General features: G+C 38.2%; 2 protein-coding genes across 3 annotated transcripts in view; both read left to right on the top strand.

The window, feature by feature from the left end:
* The window catches only part of nrip1a (nuclear receptor interacting protein 1a), a 40,661-nt gene extending 28,265 nt beyond the window's left edge, over window positions 1–12,396 (top strand). Inside the window, exons 2-3 of one of the 2 annotated variants that reach the window (XM_056271206.1) lie at window positions 6,671–11,740; window positions 12,035–12,396. In XM_056271206.1, the coding sequence (XP_056127181.1) occupies window positions 7,003–10,239 (3,237 nt within the window). In that variant the 5' untranslated portion in view covers window positions 6,671–7,002 and the 3' untranslated portion in view covers window positions 10,240–11,740; window positions 12,035–12,396. Of the gene's footprint in view, window positions 1–6,670; window positions 11,749–12,034 lie in introns of both variants that reach the window. The other variant, XM_056271205.1, reaches the window with a different exon arrangement.
* Window positions 12,397–16,188: 3,792 nt separating this feature from the next.
* On the top strand, window positions 16,189–21,720 carry zgc:153372 (uncharacterized protein LOC767695 homolog). The gene is made up of 10 exons (XM_056271207.1): window positions 16,189–16,359; window positions 16,977–17,107; window positions 17,192–17,342; window positions 17,467–17,603; window positions 17,703–17,772; window positions 17,880–17,961; window positions 19,832–19,963; window positions 20,142–20,284; window positions 20,360–20,482; window positions 20,616–21,720. The coding sequence occupies exons 1-10, from the start codon at window positions 16,267–16,269 to the stop codon at window positions 20,691–20,693; spliced, it is 1,140 nt and encodes a 379-aa protein (XP_056127182.1). The 5' UTR covers window positions 16,189–16,266; the 3' UTR covers window positions 20,694–21,720.
* The last annotated feature ends 1,105 nt before the right edge of the window (window positions 21,721–22,825 follow it).

Below are 22,825 nucleotides of genomic sequence, written 5' to 3'. Positions count from 1 at the left end.
TTTTTCTTCTTCTAGGCTCGTAATCATGCTCATTATGCTCAGAATGGTCTCCTGGGTGGGGTATATAATTATATACTGCAGAAAGATATATTAGATAAGATTCAAGGCACAACAGCATTAAATATATTTTAATGTAACATATACAGTTATTTATTTATTTACCATTTAAAGTAAAGCGTGGCAATTTTTTGGATCTATCATTTAGAAAAAAAATATAGGCCTATATTATAGTATTTATTATTTTGAACTAGCTTTTATTTTTCAATTTTAATGACGTTTTATTAATTTTGTTCTGCATTTTATTTAGCTTTATTTTTATTTCAGTTTTAGTGATTTTAGTACTTTAGAACCTTGCCAAGGCAGCTTTTCTATAATTTCTTATATTTCTTATAATTTCTCTTATTTCAGCTTTATTTGTATCAGTGACCATATCCTCGAATATTAGCATTTTTTTCTTTTATTATTATTACTATTATTATTATCAATCTGATTTGGATATTTAAAGGAGGCTTATTTTGATGCATATTTGTTTACAAGTTCAAACTGAATACTTGGTTATCAGCATTTTAAAACAAAAATCTTATTTTTATTGTATATTTAATTATCAATACCTGCTGCATGTTGCTGATGCAACAGGCTTAATTATTTTCTTAAAACAGTTTTTTTACATGGCTGGCCAGTTTTTTTCTCTAAGCACTGTGCCCAAACAAAACAAAACTCTTAAAATATAATGTTTGTTTGCCAAAGTAAAATTAGTTGTGTGTGTATAAATAGCAAAAAACAGCTGGTATTTTAAGACACTAGGCTAATGACTGTATTTTTATTAATGCCAGCATCTTGAGAATTTCACAGCATATTTGCAGCAGAATAATGATCCAAATGAGGCCTTTTCTCTCCAGATCATTAGCTGCACACATTGGAAAGCCATTGGTTAGAGTTTCCTCTGTTAATAAAAAAGGGGAAAAAGAGGAAATTCTATCACTAACCACTGCAAGGCAAGTTCAAGGCATAAAGGTCTTGTCTGCTGAAGCATTTCAGCTTGGCTTAGCTTTCTTAGTCGACTGTAGTAATCAAGAAGCCACGACCGGTCTCTGCTCCACTTCACCCACACGCACACACGCGCTGTGGCACTATAAAAGCAAGTGTGCGGCGACAGAGCGCAGCATCTTCTAAGACACAAAATGCAGGCTGTCAGAAGGGCTGGCGGTGCCTTGTTCCTGTCACGCTGCCAGGATGCAATATCACTCAGCTGAGGTAGAAAGCCGTCAGTTGTAAAATATGATGAATTATCCCTATTCGGCAAAGAGTGGGCCGTCTGTGGGCGTGTGGCTCTGTGTGTACGCGAGAGTACGTGAGGGTGTATAAAGAGAGGCTACGCTTGTGTGTGTCAGCCTGTTTTGTGTGACTGAGCACCAACGGCGTGGTTGCGGCACACATAAGAGTGTGTGGGCGAGAAAAAGAGTGAGAGAGACCAGCCACGGGGTTACTACAGGTTTAATGGCGACCTTGTTGTGCACACACTTAGCTGCTTTCAGTGTTGAGTTGCTCAGAGCGAGCGTCTAATCCCCCACCCGGGTGCTCGCACACTTGATTAGTGGCCTTGGTTATCTGCCTAGAGGACAAGCCGCTGCCCACCTCCTTCACTGGTCAGGGCTAGGGCACTGAAGGGTGTCAACCCTAAAGAAAGAAGAAGGGAGAGACAGAAGGAGAGAGCAAAGAGGGGCAGGATGTTGTTGAGGTGTATTAGTATTCAGACAAAGCCTTACAGCCTGCAGAGCAAATTGATTACTACACTGTACCTGTTCTTGGTGTCACTGCTGCGTAAGAAGGTAAGATCGTATATTGTATATGAGTGTGTGCATGGCAGAAATATCTCTTCCACATTGCTGGGACCTTTATGAATTTGAGCTTTCTGAAGTTCTGGATGAGTCTTAATACTTCAAATGTTCTTATTTTGCTGCTGTTATAGATTAATTTGTGTGAAAATTTAAAATGTTTCCATGGTTTTAAGTTGTTGAAAATTAACTTGCATGTTGTATTCCCCCCCTACCCCCTCCCCCCTAATTTAAATAGTTGCACAAAGAAATCAGTCAAATATGTTTAACATCATGAAGTCTCTAGCCATATCAGTATCTTCATGGAGTGCTGCTGAAATGACGTAATTTTGTTGGCCAACCCAAAAGTTTGCATCACCCTGGTTCCCTCGACAAAGCAACAATATTGTTTTCCCACTGGCTTTTGGATTATTGCAGAAAATAAGCTCTGTAAGCTCACATTTTGTTCATCAAGATTAAATTGTATACATTTTGAAGCCTTGATGCAATCACTGGAGGTAAAACGCTGAAGTTAGGCTATAAACGAACTAACTCCTGGTCGCATGACTTCAGCGTCATAGCCTATGACAGCTCTTTTAATATTTATTTAAAGGCTACAAGTTGTAAAGTTTGAGTTGAATAGTTTACTGGAGCGCAAATATATTGTCAAATTAACCCACTATAGCCTTTTTCAAGACACGAAAAAAGCTGAAAAAACTAATGAGGGGGGTATTACTGATGTATTTTAGAATAAACATGAAAATATATTTAGCTTATTTCAGGCATTTAACCAAAAAGCAATTAAAGAAACCCATGGACTTTGGGATGATGGAACTTGTTAATAAAATAAAAATTATTATCCAGTAAATCACAAACAACTGGAAAAACCACGGGGCCATCGATTGTTGTGGACAATGGGGGGCCTTGGAGACAAAAAGTTTGAGAACCACTGGATTAGGCCCATCGTGCCTGACATATAACCTGTACTGCCAGTAACTTGTAATGAGATCACATCCTGGAAAAAGTGGAAGCTGTCCGTTTTGGATGAGAACATTGCTTAGTTATCTCTAAAGACTCGAACAGATGACATGAGGTTCATGACGCACATGCTGTCCCTTCATCTGACCCTTAAGGCAACTGTGCAGTGTATTTTTATTTTATTAATAAAAGGGTTCTTTGGTTCCCTCTCGATTTGGACTTTCAGACCACTGATATATTGCACTTTAGTCCGCACCATGTGACTTTTGTTTATTTTGTCATATGAACTTCTTGTGTTTGGTTTTGCAAGTACAGTTGCACGTTGCAGTACTGGCAGTCGATTGCTATACTTGGTCAGAGCTGTTTACATAATGACTGGCATAAACTATGATCCTGATAAACATGATCTCTTGAGTTAAGGCGAAGGGTGACTTTTAAAGGGCCATCGGCTCTCACTGTGTAGCTATTTGTTTCTATCTGACTTTTTCTCACAATGTCTACGAATGCAAATTAGTTTTTTTCCCCTGCGTGAAGCCTAAAAAAGGTCACAGCTTTCTAGAGGTCAGGTACAAGTTCACACAGCCAAAAACATCCACTTAAGTACTCAAAGTGATTTTTGGTATTTTTATCAACCGGTTTTTTTTTTGTTTGTTTTTGGGCAAAGACTGATTCGCATGCTCACGTTCCTCAAGTAATTTCCAACCCCGGAAACTGGGCCATTTATTACAGTAAATTAAGAGTACAAATATTTTGTTTGTTCTCATTTCCTGGTTGTGGCCATTAATTAAAATTTTCCTGGACAAGCTTTAGTGCACTCGGTATCACTTCAGTGTGCCATTTGTTTTTGGGCTGAAAGAGAACTGACAAAGATACATGTTATTCTGTAGTCGAAGATGAACCAGCTTAGTCTTCTCTAAGTGTTCCTGTTAACATTATGCTGCCATCATAAATCTACAAGTCTAAGGTCAAGACTATTACTTGTGTCAGGACTCTGGAATTATGTTTGGAGTCTTGTGACGGTACATGCAGGGGCCCCTGTATATATTTCTGCCGTCTACTTGGGAAAGGGTTCCTTCTGCTTGGCTTAAACATGCTGGTATTGCCCCATGCTTGCCCATGTGAAAGGGTAGCTCATCATAGGGTCGTCATAATGCAGGTCAGACCATGCTTTTACTAGGAGTCAGAGATTGCACTTGGCAAAGCCCTAACTAAAGGGGTGTGCCCCAGCTAGGAAATGTCAATGCATGATGCCCATAATGCTTGTTTGTAAGTAGGTCACAGTGACCTAGTTTGAATGATGCATGGCCCTGATTGACTGAGTCACCCAACGCTATCTTAGGAATGTGTTGTTGTAGTTCCACAGGCTTTTGTGCCTATGTGTGCAACCAGAGGATAACAACTACTAAGTAGTTGCAGTGGCACAACTATGTCTGAGATTCCTTTTTATTTCGAGAACACATCAGCTAGACGCCAGGTACGAAGGCACATCGCAAGGGCAGCTTTGTCGCTTTTTATTAGGACCTAATGCTTTGTATGGATGCCAGCTGTTGCATCAACTCAAACAGCCCCGGCGGAGTAAATGACCTTGACTTCAAACAGGGCATGCAGCAGGTTTTGCTCTTTTTGCCTCATCATGCATTTTAAATAGCCTAAATGGATTACAGTTTCTGGACTGTGGATGTAATTTATGATCTGGTATTTTTTGGGGGGTCAATTAATCTTCCAAACTTGCAATTGAGGAATGAGGGATCCAGTCCAGATATCAGATTCTCTCCATTTATATCAGGCTACTCATTTTAAAGGGATTTTTATTACTCAGGTAACTCATTCAGGAGCGTCTTCTCCCTGCACTGATGGTGATAATATTGTGATGAAAAAACCCTGAATAGAACTGAGTGAACGGACTCATATATGACTAGGTTTTAAGAGAGGCTAGTACAATTGGTTCTTACACAGTTATTCTGAAGCTCACAGCTGTCATAAAATGGCAGTTTCTAATCTTTGCAAAGCTTGGATTTGAAAGTTGTTACCGAATCTGTTTTTAAAAAAAATCGGATTTCAATAACGATTTCTCTTTAGAGATGAGATAAGTGTGTTAAAATAATTGTTTATCTGTTTAACAGAGTGAAGGAGTTGTCAGTATTGTGTTTCCTCTTTTGATTGGATTAGGACAACAGTGGCCTATTGACACAAGTATAGGACGAAGTGTTGTTGTTGTTGGCCCAAATCAATTACCCTCTTCCAGTCTTTGACACATTAGATATAACGCTTGGTCAGGAGGAGACAAAACTTCACACTAATTTTCACAGTCTGATTCAGCTTCCAACCAATTTTTTAATGAAATTCCTTAACTATTTATTTGACAAGTAGTATTATTCCATACCATTACCAAATAGCTGAAAATGTCTTACTAAGACTTAGGCTACAATCAGTAATTTGTCTCTAGCAGTAGCTTTATTCCAAATTAGAGGTATTTAGTTTGGTGGCACAGGAGTTTCTCGGCCCTGTCACTCTGACATCTCTGTGACCGATAGCTTGATAAGGTCATCCCGTACTGTCCACTCCCTGTCAGCCAAAGTAGAACAACCAGAGGTGCCAATTATTAGCAGAACAAATCAACCGTAGCCATTGACCTTCACTCTGATCATAGAGCACTGACAAAGTCAGCCTTGTGTGTATTCCATGATTAAGTGCTTACAGTTCAATCTCAAATTATGTTTTCAATTTCTTATGTGTAGACATAATTGTGGTATTGGTGTACCAAGAGGCTTGTGTGTGACTTTCACTGTACTTCAGTGAGTTGTGTGGTGAGTATAGCGTTGAGCAGGCTTGCGCATATACACAAAAAATGTGTCATTCTACAGAGCCAATGGCACTGTGTGATCCAGGGGTGGTATATTTTGAGATGTAGTGAGAGCAACTGTGGTAACATGGAAGTGAAGGACTAGGCTGGATTATGTGGGTGTTCCTTCTCCGGGCACTGACACTGACTGCATAGAGGGTGAGAGAGAGAGATACATTACACAGGTGTCTGATCGCAAGGAACTTTAGCCATTTCTTAAAACCTTTAAGCGATTTAACCTATGTCTGTAAAAGCAGCCAGCAACATGTAGTAAATGTTTGCAGCAAATCAGCAATACGAGATATAGCCTAAAACAGTGTTTTATTTATTTATAATAACATCAATTTTTGTCACTTTCTGTGGCATTTTTGCTTATATCTTGGTTTAGTTTTTTAACCTGTCAGTCATTGTAGATGATATGGAAAGACAGTTCCAAAGTACCTGTTAGCTGTCTGTGGTTGTCTTACACAGAATTGAGTTCTCAACTGGCAGTTCTGTGGGTCTATCTTGGCAAGAATTCTGTCAAAACATTTAATACTCTTCAGGATACTCTGCTTTATTTTTTTTACCTAATGTCTGTCAAATCAATCAAGTAGTCTTTAAAGTCCTGTGTATTCAGTTTTAATGAGATTCGGCAAGCTAATTCATACTGCTTAAGAGTCTGGAGAAGGAAAAAATTAAACCCAGGCAAGAAACAGATTGTAATTGCTGTCATACGATAAAAGTCTTGAGTGAATCTTTCAGTATATGAAGAGGTCCATCTTTGGTTATGACTTTTTCATGTGAAATGGCTGTCAAAACACTTGCATTTAGATTTTTTGGCCTTGCTTGTTTGATCATTTTTAAGTTTCATCTTAAATAACTTGCTGTTTAATCACATTTACAGTGTCTTTTGCCTCTAAAACTTATCAACATATGACATGTTAAATATGATTCTGCTTCTTAAATATTAGATGAATTTGCTTTGTTGAATACAATGTGTGGTATGCAAAATTTAGCTAATAATATTAATAGTTTTTCTCTCTCTTTTGTGCAGGACCGTCACCAGCTGACCTTGTGGACAGATGTGGCAGTGATTTTATTCACAACCCTGGAGCTTTGAAGTACAGAACCAGTGCCATGGAATCCCACAAGACTTGACTGCATTACAATCCTGTACTTTTCTTAACAATGGCAAACATGATTATAAACAATAGTCTTGCCTCCTGTATGGGGGAATGGTTTGTGAATCTACATTAGGCCTTACTTTTACCTAAAAAAAAACAAGGTTTGGAAGCTAAAAACTGTAAGGTCTCTTGGTAGAACATAAGAGAACGATTTCCCCCTCTATTGTAGTGGCCAACCATACAAAGGACTATAGTATTGAACATGACTCATGGGGAAGAGCCTGGCCCTGAAACACACCAGGATTCTGCTGTATTAACATATCTGGAAGGTTTACTCATGCATCAGGTAGCAGGAGGACAGGGTGCGGCAGCAACACAGAGTGGAAGCCAAGAGCAGAAGAATAAGGACGGCGGGACAGAGCATGCACAGCCCAATGGCACTCGACAGGAGCAGAACCGAACAAATTCCCACTGTGGAGCCTCGCAGCACCTCAGAAAGGCTCGTCTACTCAACTCAGAGGCCTGGACAGAGAGTGAGACTCAACGGAGAACAGCACCTTCCGTTTCACTGAACGGGCAAAGTGAAGACCACCACAGTGGCCAGAATGGCTCCTCACAGGATAAAGGAGAGAGTACACTTCTAGCTAGTTTGCTGCAGTCTTTCAGTTCTCGACTTCAAAACGTGACCCTGCCACAGCAGATTATCCAAGGCTTGAGGCCACTGGATGCCCCCTGCCAGATAAGCAAGCCTGCACAAGAGGACAGTGCAGATGTGCCTTGCCACAGACCTGCCTTGAGCCACCTCAAAGGGTTAGTGAGCAAGAGCAAAATGCAGAATCACAGCAACAGTGTGCCTTATCAACGTCGACGGTCTAGCCAGGAAAGCTTTTCAGAATCCCCTAAGGCACTGCAGAACAGTACTCCCTCCCCATCTCCAGAGTCTCTATCTTGTACAGAGCGCCTAAAAGCCGTGGCAAACCTGGTAAATATCAGATCCAGTCCCGCTCCATCACCCAAACCAAGTGTGGCATGTAGTCAACTGGCTCTTTTGCTCTCCAGTGAGGCCCACCTGCAACAGTACTCTCGAGAACATGCCCTTAAAACCCAACTCTCTGGACGATCAGCTAGTGAAAGACTATCAGCCATGGCCACACAGCAGACACAAGATAAACAACCTACAACTTCAGGCCAGTCTCATGGACTAAGCCTCTTACACACCAAGAACGGAATACCTTCTTCACAACTGTTGTCAACAAGCTCCAGCAGACAGAGTCCAGGCCTAACTTCAGGGCAAAGAAGGACAGAAAGTTCCATGCGGACAGGACATCGCTTTCGGGAGCGTCGACCTTTTGAGAAACAAGGCAGACCATCACAGAACTGCAGCAGTCTCCTACTTCAGCTTCTCAACAGTCACAACACCTCACAGCGAATTAATGGACAGGGTCACTTGAAAGATGACCTCTGTACCCTTGGCACTCTGGCCTCTCCGCTTTTTTCAGACAGCGAGCACTCAAACCCTGACAGCAGTCTAACAAAAGACAGCAGTGATGCTGAGAGCACTTACTCTAGTTGCTCTCCTATTGACCTTTCTTTAAAGAGCAGAACAAATGTACAAACACCAGTATCTACTTCGTCCTCACCTGTACTGGACAGAATCCCAGAGTCTTCATTAAATAGGTGGAAGCCTGAGAGTCCACCTGTCAAAGTGGATGCATGTCCAGAGATGAAACCTCATCACAAGGTCACTCTATTACAGTTGCTCTTGGATCACAAAAATAACGAGAGAGCAAACAAAGGTCTGGATAATCCAGATTTGCTGCATGATGTAATCCCTAAGGTCACTAGTGCATCTACAAGTAGCCAGAGTGTTTTCAGTACAGCTAGGTGTAACGACACAAGTGAACTTAGTGGCCACTGTGGATTGAGTTGTAGAAGTCCCAAACTTTTGCCAACGTACACCCAAAGCCGAGAATCCAACAGCAGTGCATCTCCATATACACTTTATGGGTCTCCCCATTCTCAGTCTGTCCCCTTAGATCTTTGTAAAGCAAAACAATCCACAAGTGATGTAAGAGTAAAAGAACCTGCCTTTAGTGCTAGTAAACTGTTACAGAATTTAGCTCAGTGTGGAAAACAAAACCCTGACATTTCTCCTCCAGCGAAGGCAACTTTACCCCCTATCAAACTCATGACCCAAGAGCTGAAAGTTAACCATCCTCCAACTTTACTTGAAAGACTCACTGCGCCAATTCAAAGTAATAACCCACTGTGGGAAGAGGCCAAGGCAAAAACTTCAACTGCACCTGAAGCAGCACAGCATGTCTCAGAAATTGAGAATCTGCTTGAAAGACGTACAGTTCTTCAGCTTCTTCTGGGCAATGCTCCTCAGAATGAAAAGGTAGGCAGTAAACGAAAACGAGAACATGGCAAGACCAATTCTTTGGAAAACCGAACACATCAGGCAATAGGCCAAGCAAATGGTCCTCCTTTGGATATTACAATAAAAACTGAGCCAGTTGATGAGGGTCATATGTATGACTATAACAAAATATCAAAGCAATGCCAGAATTCAGGGTTGGAGCCTAGAAAAGGCACCAGTTATCATTCTCACGAAAACATCAAGCAAGAACCACTGTCCCCAGAGGCTTCCACCAGAGATGGTCTTCTCTGTCACCTCCTAAAGAAACGACCCAACAAAACCCTTCAGCCAAACAAGTTAGAGGACCTGAACAGGGGTTGTGTCAAAGAAGAATCAGTTGAAATCCAGGGACCAACGATCCCAAAGAAGCGGAAATTTTCGGTAGAACTAGAATATCATAACTCCTCGAGTCACCAGGCCAGGGATTTGCAGCATTCTGGTATCATAAAAGAAGACGACAGTGGTTGTTTTGCTGCTGGACATCTAGAGACCAGAGAGACAAGAGAGGCCAGAGACCCATCTAGCCCCCCAGAGGCAGACAGTCCACCAGCTAAATTTCCACCAAATGAGTCTAATGAAAACCGAAGTTTCAATGTTCTAAAGCAGCTGCTTCTTTCAGACAACTGCTTGAAGGAATTGTCTCAGCCCAGGGGTACATTCAGTTCATCGTCACATGCTGTGCTGAATGGGAATACAATCAAGCAACCATGTAATGAAGGTGAGCTTCAAAACTTTCACCAGAGCCTGAGCCCCAGCAATGCATCTCCTAAAAAAGCAAGCGTTCATAGGCAAGAATCTTCCCATTTTACACAGCAGGAGCCTGCGAGGTCAAAAATCGATTACAGCATCATAAAGGATTTGAAGGGCCCTGCAAGGATGGTTAATGGAGACGATCAAACACAAAAGTATGGGCTAGACTCACCTCGGTTTACCAAGACTAACCCTATTTTGTATTATATGCTCCAGAGGAGCAATGCACAACTGGTTAAAGAGGGGGAGGGGCTGGAGGCAGGCTCGAGACAAATGCAGACAAAGGTCAAAAACGAGTCGTCAGGTAATACTGAGGCCTTTGAACTTTGAAACAAAATTCACAGAATTACCATGGAACACTTAGTTGTGACTCACCACGGCTACACGGGTCATTGAAAAAAGTACTAGTTTTGAGTTTGTGAACCAGTATCTGTGCTTGAACTAGAAATGTGTTTATTCTCTCAACTTACCTTATTGCTTCTTTTGTTTCTATTGAGGCATCACACATTTTTCACCTGAATTACATGTCATTTAGTTCACAAAAAGACCATGAAACCAAAGTTAATTTGAATATTTCTAAGCACTGCTTTCTGGCTGATTTCTTTCTTACATTCTAAGCAGCAAAGGAAATACGGTTTCTATGAAAGGTGTGTGACAGATTTGCCCTCATGTATTCGTAACAATATCAGTTCCCACTCCGTTTTCCACACATGGTTAGACTTTTGGCCTCAGGCAGTGAGTTATGATGCAACAATGCACATGACAATCTGTATAAACAGATTGTGCCTCAACAGTTGTTAGTGAATATTCTTCAATTTACCATGATGAAACGAAGAAATAACTATGTATTGTTACTTTTGTCTATGCCTGGAAGGCTTGTCACCATATTTATACATTGAAGTAAATGAAATCGGCCTTTTAAAAAAAGATAGGCATCTCTAATTGGTTCTGTATTGTTCGGATAAACTAACAGCAGTTTTAAAGCTGTATATCTTCATGTTTGGATAATATGGAATATGAATCCATCAGTGTTAAAACATGGTGTCTTGATATCTATATGGTATGTGAAGTGTGTATACTTTATCAATCTCCTCTTTAATTTATCTCTTTCTTCCATTGAAAACAATGTTGTGATGTGCTTTATTCTTTATTCCGCATTCTCAGCATTTACCTGTCAAGACAGCATTGGGTTTTTACAATACTCTAGAAGATGATGAATGAAAATCACAAGAGTTACTACAAATGACTGCTTTTTCCCCCCTCATATGTTTTGTATTTGTGTATTTTATGAACAGGTCTTGGTATTAGCATGTCATAAAATGTTGTTCTATTATGCAAGAGATTGTTGCATCGACTTGAGACAAATCATCCCAATCTCAGCTGTCTGTCATGTTAATAGACATGTTGATCTAATAAAGGGAGTGTTTGTGATATTAAGGCCATTCCCACAGAAATGTTTGCTCATGTGATGTTTTGCAGTCTTACATTTGACATGTTGTTTTTCATCAATTTAAAGACTCGTTATAAACTATATTTATGTACATAGCATAATCTTTATGAAAGACAGCTATTTTGTATGAATGAAAAGCATTTTAGTTTTGAAATTTCTTAAAGAGACTTCAAAGTAAATGCCATGTGAATATGTACTTTAGAGGATGATTTTTGTCCTTCTTTTGCATGTGTCTCCTGATTAAACTATGATAATCTGTTCTGCAAAATTTTGTGTTATGTCAGATATTTAAGAGTACACTGCTGCCTGTTGCATGCAGATGCATGAGAAGGTTCCTATGTATTACTGGACATGGGGAAATTCAAAGTCTTAAGCATATATGTATATATGTATATATATATGTATATGTATATATATATATATATATATATATATATATATATATATATATATATATATATATATATATATATATATATATATATATATATATATATATATATATATATATATATATATATATATATATATATATATATATATATATATATATATATATATATATATATATATATATATATATATATATATATATATATATATATATATATATATATATATATATATATATATATATATATATATATATATATATATATATATATAGTCATGGAGCCCAATACATAAAAATGTGATCTGTATGTTTGTCATGAGAAATAGACCGCTGGGCAAAATGTTTGAACTTTTGAAACAAATGTGCATATGAAGATATTTATTTTGTTTTTACTCAATTTTATTTTTTACAAGGAGAAAACCAAACAAACAGGTAAACAATCATGTTCCGTACTGTACAGTACAAAGATGGATTACACTGATGCTTCAAAGACTTCTATTGGTTTTAAAATATTGTTTTGATGCAGGCTAACTGCAACACATTTGAGTATTATTGTGTATCATTATTTCTAAAAATACATTTCATTTGGGTGTTTACTTGCACAGATTTTGAATAAAGTTCTGAAATGCACAATCAGAATAAACTGTCGTTTGTCTTGCTAAGAGCTTTTTTTTCTTACTATATTGTCACAATTTATGGCTCTAGACTACACAAAAAAACGTGATCTTGCATGCAAAAAGTAAGTTAGGAGGAATTCGTTAAGAGTATGTTGGTTGTACATAAAAACCTTTCCTTTGGCTGACTAAACTTTGCTGTTGACCTAAATTTTATCTGCTGGGCCCTGAGTCATGACCTTAATTCCTGCCGGTTGCAGTGACATACATAGATGTGAGAGGAAGTGATAGGACAGAGATGACCTCGTGCATCACTGGGGCCAACATCAAGACAGATCAGTGGACTGTAAAAAGGTATTCTGTAAGAAAGGGACACTCTGCAACAAAGAGCAACCTGCCTCGGGCCTACAGGGTTGCTTCTTAGGAAACGGAGGAGAGAAATCCTATTCCCTCACCTTCTGCTCTCTCACATCTAAATACTTAAGTTTTTAAGAGCTCAAAAATGACATGCATATTTCGTTGACGGGCAGCAGAGCACGAGGGGTTTTAATGCTCAAAGCTGGGAGAAGCACACACGCCTGTTTTTGAATATGAGCTTTCTTTTATGTTTTCCTCCAAAACTAGGTCATATAATGTAGGCCTACACCTCCTTTTATGTGTCAAAGTGAGGGGGTAGGGGGTGGCTGAAGTGAGAGCTGATGGGATTAACTTAAAGAAAAAAGAGGTTTGTGCTGTACATGAGTGTGAATAAAAAAAAAAAAAGCTTTTGGAGTTTCAGGTTATACTAACTGATTTGGCTTTGAATGTTAAAAATGCATCATTTTGCCTGTAAAGGAAGGGATGATAAAGCTCTGAACAACTGGAAAGTGCTGTCGGGAGGGTCAGTAAAGAAGCTGCGCCACTGATTAAGTGGAGGACACTTCACATTCCTGCTGAGTTTCTTTTACAGATCCTCTTCCTCGTAATTGGACAAGAGCTTGCATGCATTTTTGATGGATCAAAGAAAGTTGCACAGTTGGCATGAATCCGCCGATGTGGAACAGTACATAAAAAGTATGCTGTGCTTGGCCGATGATAGCTAATGCCCCTTGTGCTTAAGCGGGTGATTCTAAATCATACCTGTAATTTATGGCTCTCTGAACTCCTCGCATGGAATATGACTTCTTGGCTCCTTTACAGCCCATTCATGCCCCCTATCCCTGAAGTCTCCACTTAAACAGGCCTTGTAACCTTAAGCACAAACGTATGCGAAGTATGCGTCTAGGGGTGCCTCCATCTTTAGACTAGATTTAGCAGTGAAATTTATCTCATATCATATCATGTGGCTTATTTTGTGATTCATAACAAGGAAATCTGTGTGTGTGATCATGCATATTCCGAGATTCAGAGATTTCATGTGACCCAGTTATGCCTATGAAAATGACATGAACATATATCTCACATTAGATATGCCAGATTACTTTGAGGAGAGAGACAATGCAGAAATGAACCGCGGAGAATAACATCCCGTATTGTAGATCTAAGTAACTTTTATCTGATGGCTTTCAAGCCTTTTTTAGACCAAGGATTATATATTCTGTAAAAAGACACACACACGCACGCATGCGCACGCACACACACACACAAAAACACACACACACACACACACACACACACACACACACACACACACACACACACACACACACACACACACACACACACACACACACACACACACACACACACACACACACACACACACACACACACACACACACACACACACACACACACAATTTAATGCTTGTTTTAATGCAAACAGGGGTCTCAGAGAGTGAGGACCAGCCAAAATTTCCTCACTTTACTCTATTTGTCCTCACTTTGGTGGTCTAAAACTGGTCCTCACAAAAATAGTTGTACAAGTACACAGTACATAACACACACACACACACACACACACACACACACACACACACACACACACACACACACACACACACACACACACACACACACACACACACACACACACACACACACACACACACACCTTATTGTGTAAACCCTCTGAACATTGAGTCAAACACAGCAGGATCTGATGCTCTCCCGGTATACATTGTTCTTGTGGTAAAAGGGAAATAACTAACATTGAATGGTTGCAATAGCTTGCTTTAACTAGATGGTCTGAGGAGTTCAAAAGGGCAGCAGAGGTTAAAAAAGACCTCAGAGATGGTGCGTGTGCATGTGAGTAGGGCAGAAAGTGGAACAGTGGGGTTTTGTTTGCTGAGGAAAAGGCAGACTGTGTGACACTGTACACATTCCCCTCCTCTGACTTCCACTTTATTTGATCTTCCAAAGATTACCCTTTCCTTCAACTTCTCATAACCTTTAGTCTGGCAGCGAACCCTTCCCAGCATAGATGTTTGTCAGGCTTGAACTGACAATAACCTCTTGCTTGCCTTGACTACAAAAAAAGGAACAGAAATTAAACAAATAAGTCTGGGACCAAGACCGAGGTCAAGTTTTGGAGCTTGACAACTATTCGTTTGTCAGAGAACACAGAAGGGGGTGGAAATGGCGCACAGAGAACACTGGCTTTGATGTCTCGGTCTGCGGTACAGTGGTCATGCACTTACAAAGGGTCACGGAATAAAAAAACAGAGCTTTGATAAACAGTCAGGTTAACTTATCAAATCGGATGCCATAGGCTACATGTGAATGTGTGCAAATAGCATACAATTCCTTTAATAGGCTTGAAATAATCTGTATTTATGCATGTAGGCAAGTTGGTTTATATAGAACATTTCGTACACAATGGTAATTCATGCTTAACATTAACAATAATTTAAGAACACAGAAATGAGTAAGAAAATAAATGTTTACATTTATGTACATTGATTTGTTTATAATCTTTATTAATCATTCATGAGCATAACATATATTTTAAAAATAATTCATGTTGAAATTAATTTACATGCATTTTTAATTACTTTATTATACATTAGTTATAGAGTGTAAAATTTATTTTATTGATTTTCTGAGGTCAAAATACTATGACTATGACTCATCTCTATGACAGAGAATGTCTCGTATTTGACAACAAAGGCCTTTCAGACTCGTCCCACAGATATTTGCTTACAAGGGGGTGAAACCAGACATACTTGGACGGACCACCCTTTAATCAAAGTACAGGCTGTTGTTTGGTAAAAGGCTCAGGACTCTGAGGGCAGAGTAAGGTCACAGCTGACTGATTCTGCTTAATGTCAAGCAGGACACTGTGGGAAGAGTTTTCCAGTTGCATGCACACACACGGGAGAGTAACAATGTCTGCATTCATCACAGCATGTCAGGCCTCTTCTTCACACTACTGTCTTTTAACTGTGCTAAGACATCAATACTACCACCTTCATCCATAGTTTACTTCAGATAGCCTACACACTTTATTAGAATTACAGATGTTTGTCCTGATGACCTGGACATTATATTTGACAAATCATCACAGACTTATTATAGGCTAAGGTTATAAGTTCAGTCTTACACTAAAGGTGAAATATTCCACAATTTGTCTGGAAGATACTTAAAGGGACCTCTACCCACTAGTCATTAAACATAGCTAGTAATAAATCGCCTGTAATTTACGGTAATAGCAGAAAGGTGTGCCATGAATTTATGGACCAGGCGCGTCCTCTAGTGGTTAGTTCTGATAGAACATGCGTTGATAATTCATATATCCATTCCAGGATCTGCAAGGACTTTACCCCTGAAGTTGGATACAATCAGATATAACGATTAAAGTTTAGTCAGTCTTACTTTTTGCAATACACTAATCCGTTAGATTTTGGGTCATTGTCCCTAACAAACTCGAAGACGTTCACGAACCTACAACTACATTCCGTTTGATTTGCATAACTGCGTTTATGAAACACGCTACCACACTTCTCCGGACTCTGGCTTTTCAGCGTAAACCACAACCCCTTAGCATGTCTTCTGCTGTTCACGAAAACGTGAAGGTAAGCGGTGACAACGTCGTGTTACCCCATGTTTATATTGCAAATGAAGCGACGCGACCAGCGACATAATTAATCCCATCGGTTACACCAATGATCTAATATAGGCTACTTTTGCGCTTGAGTGGCCTAAGAGTCGACAATGTATTTTATGAGTTATGCACTATAAAATAAACTTAAAACATTTCAAACTGTTTTGATTTCATGTGAACATGTACACATAGTCACATGACCAGAGCTGTTTGATTCCACTTTGCTCATCTGAAGTCTGTAAGATCATGTAAATCATGTTCCTCATCAAGTAGGCTACTACCCTACTTGAGGCATGTGATATTTGATTGTTTATTTGATCAAGATTTGTATGTGTAATATTTGCCTTAACTGTAGATTTCACAGAATTGTTACATTAAATGAGGAATATTAAAAATAAATAGTGATAAAAAAATAAAAAAATAAGAACATTAAAAAATAGCCAAGCATTATTTCTGCTGGATTCATGATGACCAACTGAGCAATGGGGGGTAGAAGCCCTCCTGGAGAAACTTTTACAGTATGTATAAATTACTTTTGATATATTTTCTACCAGAAAAAAAAAAAGATTCACTCTTTATTACTTCCAGAATTATTATGGGTCTCGGCTGGAGACTTCAGATGACTTACAGACCAATGCTGCGTGTGTCATGCCCTCCAGACCCGTGGCCAAGAGTGCATGTGAAGCCCTGAAACTAGTCCACCCGGATGTTTGCAAGAGGTACAGCAGCAGCACTGAGATTGTGCCTTAAAACTTTAGTTTTGCCTGATTCCTTTCAGTAATGCACAGAAAATAAATCTGCAGGTATTTTGGCTGTGGCCTGGTGATTCCAGAGAAGCTGGAAGGATGTGCGGTTCTTGATCTGGGCAGTGGATCGGGGAGAGACTGCTTCGTCCTCAGTAAACTGGTGGGGGAGAGCGGTCATGTCATTGGACTGGATATGACGGACAAAATGGTAGTTCAAAAATCTAAATATCTGTGAATAAGTGTTAACTAATGTATAAATGGTATAATTGAAACGTGTAAATCAATATGAAAGAAAGTGCAACCATTAACCTTTGTGTTTGCTCCATAATTAGATTGTTGCCTCGCAAAAATATATCCAGTACCATCAGGAGAAGTTTGGATACTCAAAACCAAACACTGTGTTTGTGAAAGGATACATGGAGAAGCTCAGTGATGCAGGGATACAGAACAACTCTTTGGATGTAGTTGTGTATGCACATCCTTGGGTCATTTATGATGTTTTCAATGATTTGTAGATCATTAATCTGCCTGTGCAAAAGTTGTAAAAAAGGCCAATTATTTTTTCTAGGTCAAATTGTGTAATATGTCTGTGCCCAGATAAGAGAACTGTGATAAGTGAAGCTTACAAAGTTCTAAAGGTGAGATATTTCCATCATATAGATAATTTCCCCTCATTCTGCAACAAAACCCTTTACGAAGTCTTGCACTTACAAATGCTATGTTTTATACGTGAATGATCTCATAGGAGGGTGGAGAGTTGTACTACAGTGACATCTATGCAAGCAAAGCAGTTCCAGACTCTTTCAAAGAAGATCCAGTTCTGTGGGGTAAACTTGATTTCTTTTTGTTTTCTGACATTCTCTGATCTGTTACATTTTAGAACGTGCATTCTGTTTAGATTTAAGATTTATTAAGAGGGGAAAATAATGACAAAATGATGTCAAAATCAGTTCTCACTGGGTTCACAGTTCAAAGTGTTATTTTAGTATAATTCAGATAAGTATAATATCATTTTTATTAATATTTTAATTTGTTTTTTTTTATTTAATTCTAGTTCAAATGTTTATATGTCTATTTTCTATACATGTCTATTTCGTTTTTTATCAAATTTTTAGTTTTAGTTATTTTCGTACATTAAATTAAACTAAATGAAAATGAGAAATGCTTACTTGGCAAATAGTTAAAAAAAAGTTGTTTCCTTAATTTTTTTTAAGGACAATCAACTGAAATTACATGAAATTGAAAATTAGTTGTCTTGTATAACTTATTAAATAGTTGAAATTGCTTAACTTATTTTGATGAGTTAAAGCAATGTAAGTAAGTAAGTAAAATTGATTTATATAGCACTTTTCACAGATAGACATCACAAAGTGCTTCACAGTAAAATGTAATACAAGAACAATTTAAATACATTCCCCAAAATAAAAACAACAAACACTACAAACAACCATAAAAAAAACCCTCGACTAACCAAAAGCCTGCTTGAAAAGCAAAGTCTTCAGTTGTTTTTTAAAAGAATCAACTGAGTTCGCACAACGTAAAACAAGAGGCAAAGCATTCCACTGCCTGGAGTGACTGGTCCCCTCTAGTTTTAAAATGAGTACGGGGAACAACTAATAACATCTGACCTAAAGACCTGAGACTCCGGGTAGGAGTGTGCAGCTGTATCAGGTCAGTGATGTAGGTAGGGACTTGACTTGGCCATGCAAGGCTCTAAAAGTAAGAACCAGAATTTATTTTAAAATGAATTCTATACTGCACTGGTAACCAGTGAAGTGATGCTAAAACAGGTGTGATGTGTTCTCTTAAAAGCCTTGCTGCAGAGTTCTGAACAACCTGGAGACGATAAAGCTCCTTCTTACTCAAACACGTATAAAGACTATTACAATAGTCTAAACGGGAGGAGATGAATGCATGAATAATCATCTCTAACTCACCTTTAGTCACAGATGATCTTAATTTTGAAATGTTCCTCAGTTGAAAAAAGCAGTTTCTAACTAATTGTTTCAAATGAAGCTCCAAGGACATAGCTGACTCAAAGACAACACCTAAGCTCCTGAGGCTCGGTTGGACAGACGAGCCTAAGTCACCAATATATTGTATTGTCTTTGGGATTTTACTTTCAGGGGCGATGATTAGTGTTTCTGTTTTGTCAGAATTGAGAAGCAAAAAGTTCTCACATAACCACTTTTTGACAGTTAATTAAAGAGGACAATTTAAACAACTCAGTTTCCTTAAAGGAGCAATACAGTTGGATATCATCTGCATACAGGTGGTAAGATATGTCACTAAACTGACTAATAACCTTACCGAGAGGAAATATATACAATGTAAAAACATATGTTGTCATAACTTATTGATCATATCATTTTTTACAGTATATACATACTATATATAACCCTGGTCCACATTGAAACACATTTAATTGAAATTGCATTTTTCACTAACTTATGAAATGTGTCTCATCCATGTGAAAGAGAATTTGATTTGGCCCAAAGAAGTGGATTTAAATGAGTGCTCGTCAGGGGCGTAGAATTTAGTAGGGACGATAGGGACGTGTCCCTACCAATATCCAGTGACACTGATATATCCCTAGCAATAATTTCAATCAAAACTTAAAATATATTTATATATTGATGTCCCCGTCCCCACCAATTTCAAAATCAAACATACGCCACTGGTGCTCGTTACTTTCAGGTGAGGGAATGGCCGGCGCCCTCTACTGGCGAGATCTCATCGCTCTGATGAAGGACATAGGCTTCAGCACTCCCCACATGGTTGCAGGCAGTCACATTGTGGTTCACAATCCTGAACTTCAAAAAAAGACTGGTAACCTACTTGTTTACTTTTTTTTTTATTCTTAATTATTATTATTTTTTACCAATTTGTTTGTGTATGTGCTAGCATTATAGCTGAACTGCATTGTCATTGTGCTTTTATGTAACGTGGATGCAGGCAGATGCTTTAAATTCTAACTAGGTATGCTATGACCTGGGACGTATCATAGGTGATGTTAAATACGCATCTGGAACTTACCGGATCTTTAAACTGCCTCAAAACTCCATCAAGAGCAAAGCTCTGGTCACATATAAAGGAACCGTGCCTGACTGTGCTGACTGTTTTGAGTTTGATGCCTCTCATTCTTTCAAGGTAACCTTCTACTTCTTCTTTTTTAATATGTTAGTATGCCTTATTCAGTGGTCGGTTTTGCTAATTCGATTCCAGGCGAATGTCCCAGTGGAGGTGGATGCAGAGATGGCCGCCATCCTCAAGAACACACGTTTCTCTACAGACTTCAATATTACGATGTTAGACACTCCAGATCCAAACCAGAGCGGAACTCCTCAGGTAAATGTGCTGTATTGTGCACATAGCTTATTCATTATCTTTTGGTAAATAAGGTTTACTTTACAAGTTATATTTCTTTTTTAATAGAAGCAATAAAAGGAATTACTTTTAATCATAGTTTTCATTTTTCCAGTATTGCCACCTTAGCCCGTTCCTTCTCGCGGATAAACTGGGCTCCTCTGTCAAACAGTGCTCAAAGACAGGACGCTAAGGTAAATGTGGAGAGTCTGACGGATCATGTGATGTCTGGATCACTTGAGAAAATGTAGTGGGAAGTGAGAGTATATGGTGTCTGTAGTGCTCAAATGATCATTCCATATGTTTTTTTTAAACTTCAGGAAGCTATTTGTCCTGCTTATTGTAAAATGACTTTTAAAAATGGTAATCACAATAACAGCAGCCTCAACAACAAAACAATAGTAATAATTAGCAATATATGAATTACATTAATATGTGAAAAGCATGAGCAAAGGTATCCACTTTTTATTCAAGAAAGAACAAAACCAAGATCTTTGTCAATGTATTTGTATTTTGATTTTACTTGATTTGTACTTTTTCCTTTTTTTAAAAAAATTTAACTTTAAAACCATTGCAACAGTTCTCTTTTTTTCTTCTTCTTTTTGTGCTATAGTTGAAAAATGTAAAGCAAATTTTACTGGCCACTATTTTTTTGTCCCTTAGAAGACTTAAAAAGTATTGGCACTTGTTTTCCATTCTGACTGAAATAAGGCAGTGCTGATATTAACATCGATACACAATCTCTCTGTTAAATTTGTTTTTGCATTTATTGTTATTTTTACTTAAAAAGTTTGTTTGTTTACCAAGGAGACAACGGTCAATGAAGTGAATTCTTGAGATCACATACTCTATGAGAAATAGATTCTTTCCCCACATATCACATGTTATTATCACTTATGTAGATAATATTTTTTTATTGTGCATCATTATAAGCTGTAATGTGTCAAAATATTCAAAAAGTGTGAAAATTGAATTTTGTTCTGTGTATTTAGGTTGTATAAAATACCACCTTAGAAATGAACCTTAACATACAATTGGTTTAGAGGTTGATCATTTTATTTTTAAAATAAGTTTAAAATGTCGTTTCCGCCATAATTTTATAGATGAAAATACATCATTTGAGATGTGGTGGAAAAAAGATTTTAGGGAAAAACAGAAATGACAGAATTAATTATCGTGATGGATAGATATTTGCTGTTGTTAGTAGATTAAAAGTGTATTGTATATTTTTTAGTGTCCAAAAGAGCTCTTAGTCGAAGAAACACCCATTACATTTATAAGCAACATCAAATTGATGCTGATTCCGAGAAGGGATAGATGTTAACTTCACTTTTTGATTTCCCTTATTCCTAAAAATCATGTGGTATTTTTAATAGCAGGATGTAGACCGATGTCACTTTCTCTGTAAGTCTCTTGAGAAAGGTTTCTTTGCCAGTAATAGGAATTTCATCATACTTTTTAACAACCATGCACATACTGCGTTTTACCTAATAACAGTTCTATTATGACGAGTAAGATTAGATTTAAGATCATGTGTAATCTCAGTATTCTTGTTCGTATGATTTAATTGTCTCGTTTTATTGGATTATATCCTTTCAGTTCGTCACGTGGTTTAATCAGCAAAAAGGTCCTGATGCATAAATGTAATTGGACTGTAGGTGGCACCAAAATCCTCAAAGTGTTCCCACACTAGCTTAGTATTCTGTGCTCGCTATGTTATTGCATTTTTATGGTTCTGCAGTTTGCAGTGCAGAACCAATATGATTAGTCAATGATAAGGGCATAAAGCAGTCATAATTGAATGATTTGAAGAGGCAAATTACCTGCAGGACAATTCATCCCAAGCAATCAATGAGCATTTCTGAATCTCATTTATAGTAATTTACTTAGAGATTTGCTAATATTAGTCTGTAAGAACCAAAAAAAAAAAAAAAAAAGAAGTTAATAATGACAAAAAAATCCTCTGGATAAGTCTTATCCAAGAGTGTGTCATTTGAAACATTGTACATGACAAATTGAGTGTGCACAGGTTCATTTCACCTGGATTCTAGGTGTTGATTAAGTCTCAGGCATATACCTCTAGATTAGAAAAAGCTTCTATTGGACTATCCTTCCAGAAATTAGTCGAATAAACTCCCTGACTTCTCCTCAACGCTCTGAGAAGGAGTGCTGTGACATTCCGAGTTGTGTGGAGGAAGCAGGTGTGGTTTAAATGTAAACACAGCAGTGAGGAACGGCTCTCATTGTCCTGGTTTCACCTCTCCTAAAGTGCTGGGCTTCTACTGCGTGCCCAGAATGTATCCCATTACTCTCAGCCACTTAATG

This window comes from Rhinichthys klamathensis, unplaced genomic scaffold, assembly GCF_029890125.1.
Source record: "Rhinichthys klamathensis goyatoka isolate OS25496 unplaced genomic scaffold, OSU_Roscu_1.1 h1tg000311l_1, whole genome shotgun sequence".
Classification (NCBI taxonomy): domain Eukaryota; kingdom Metazoa; phylum Chordata; class Actinopteri; order Cypriniformes; family Leuciscidae; genus Rhinichthys; species Rhinichthys klamathensis.
This window is presented reverse-complemented; position numbering and strand designations above follow the sequence as displayed.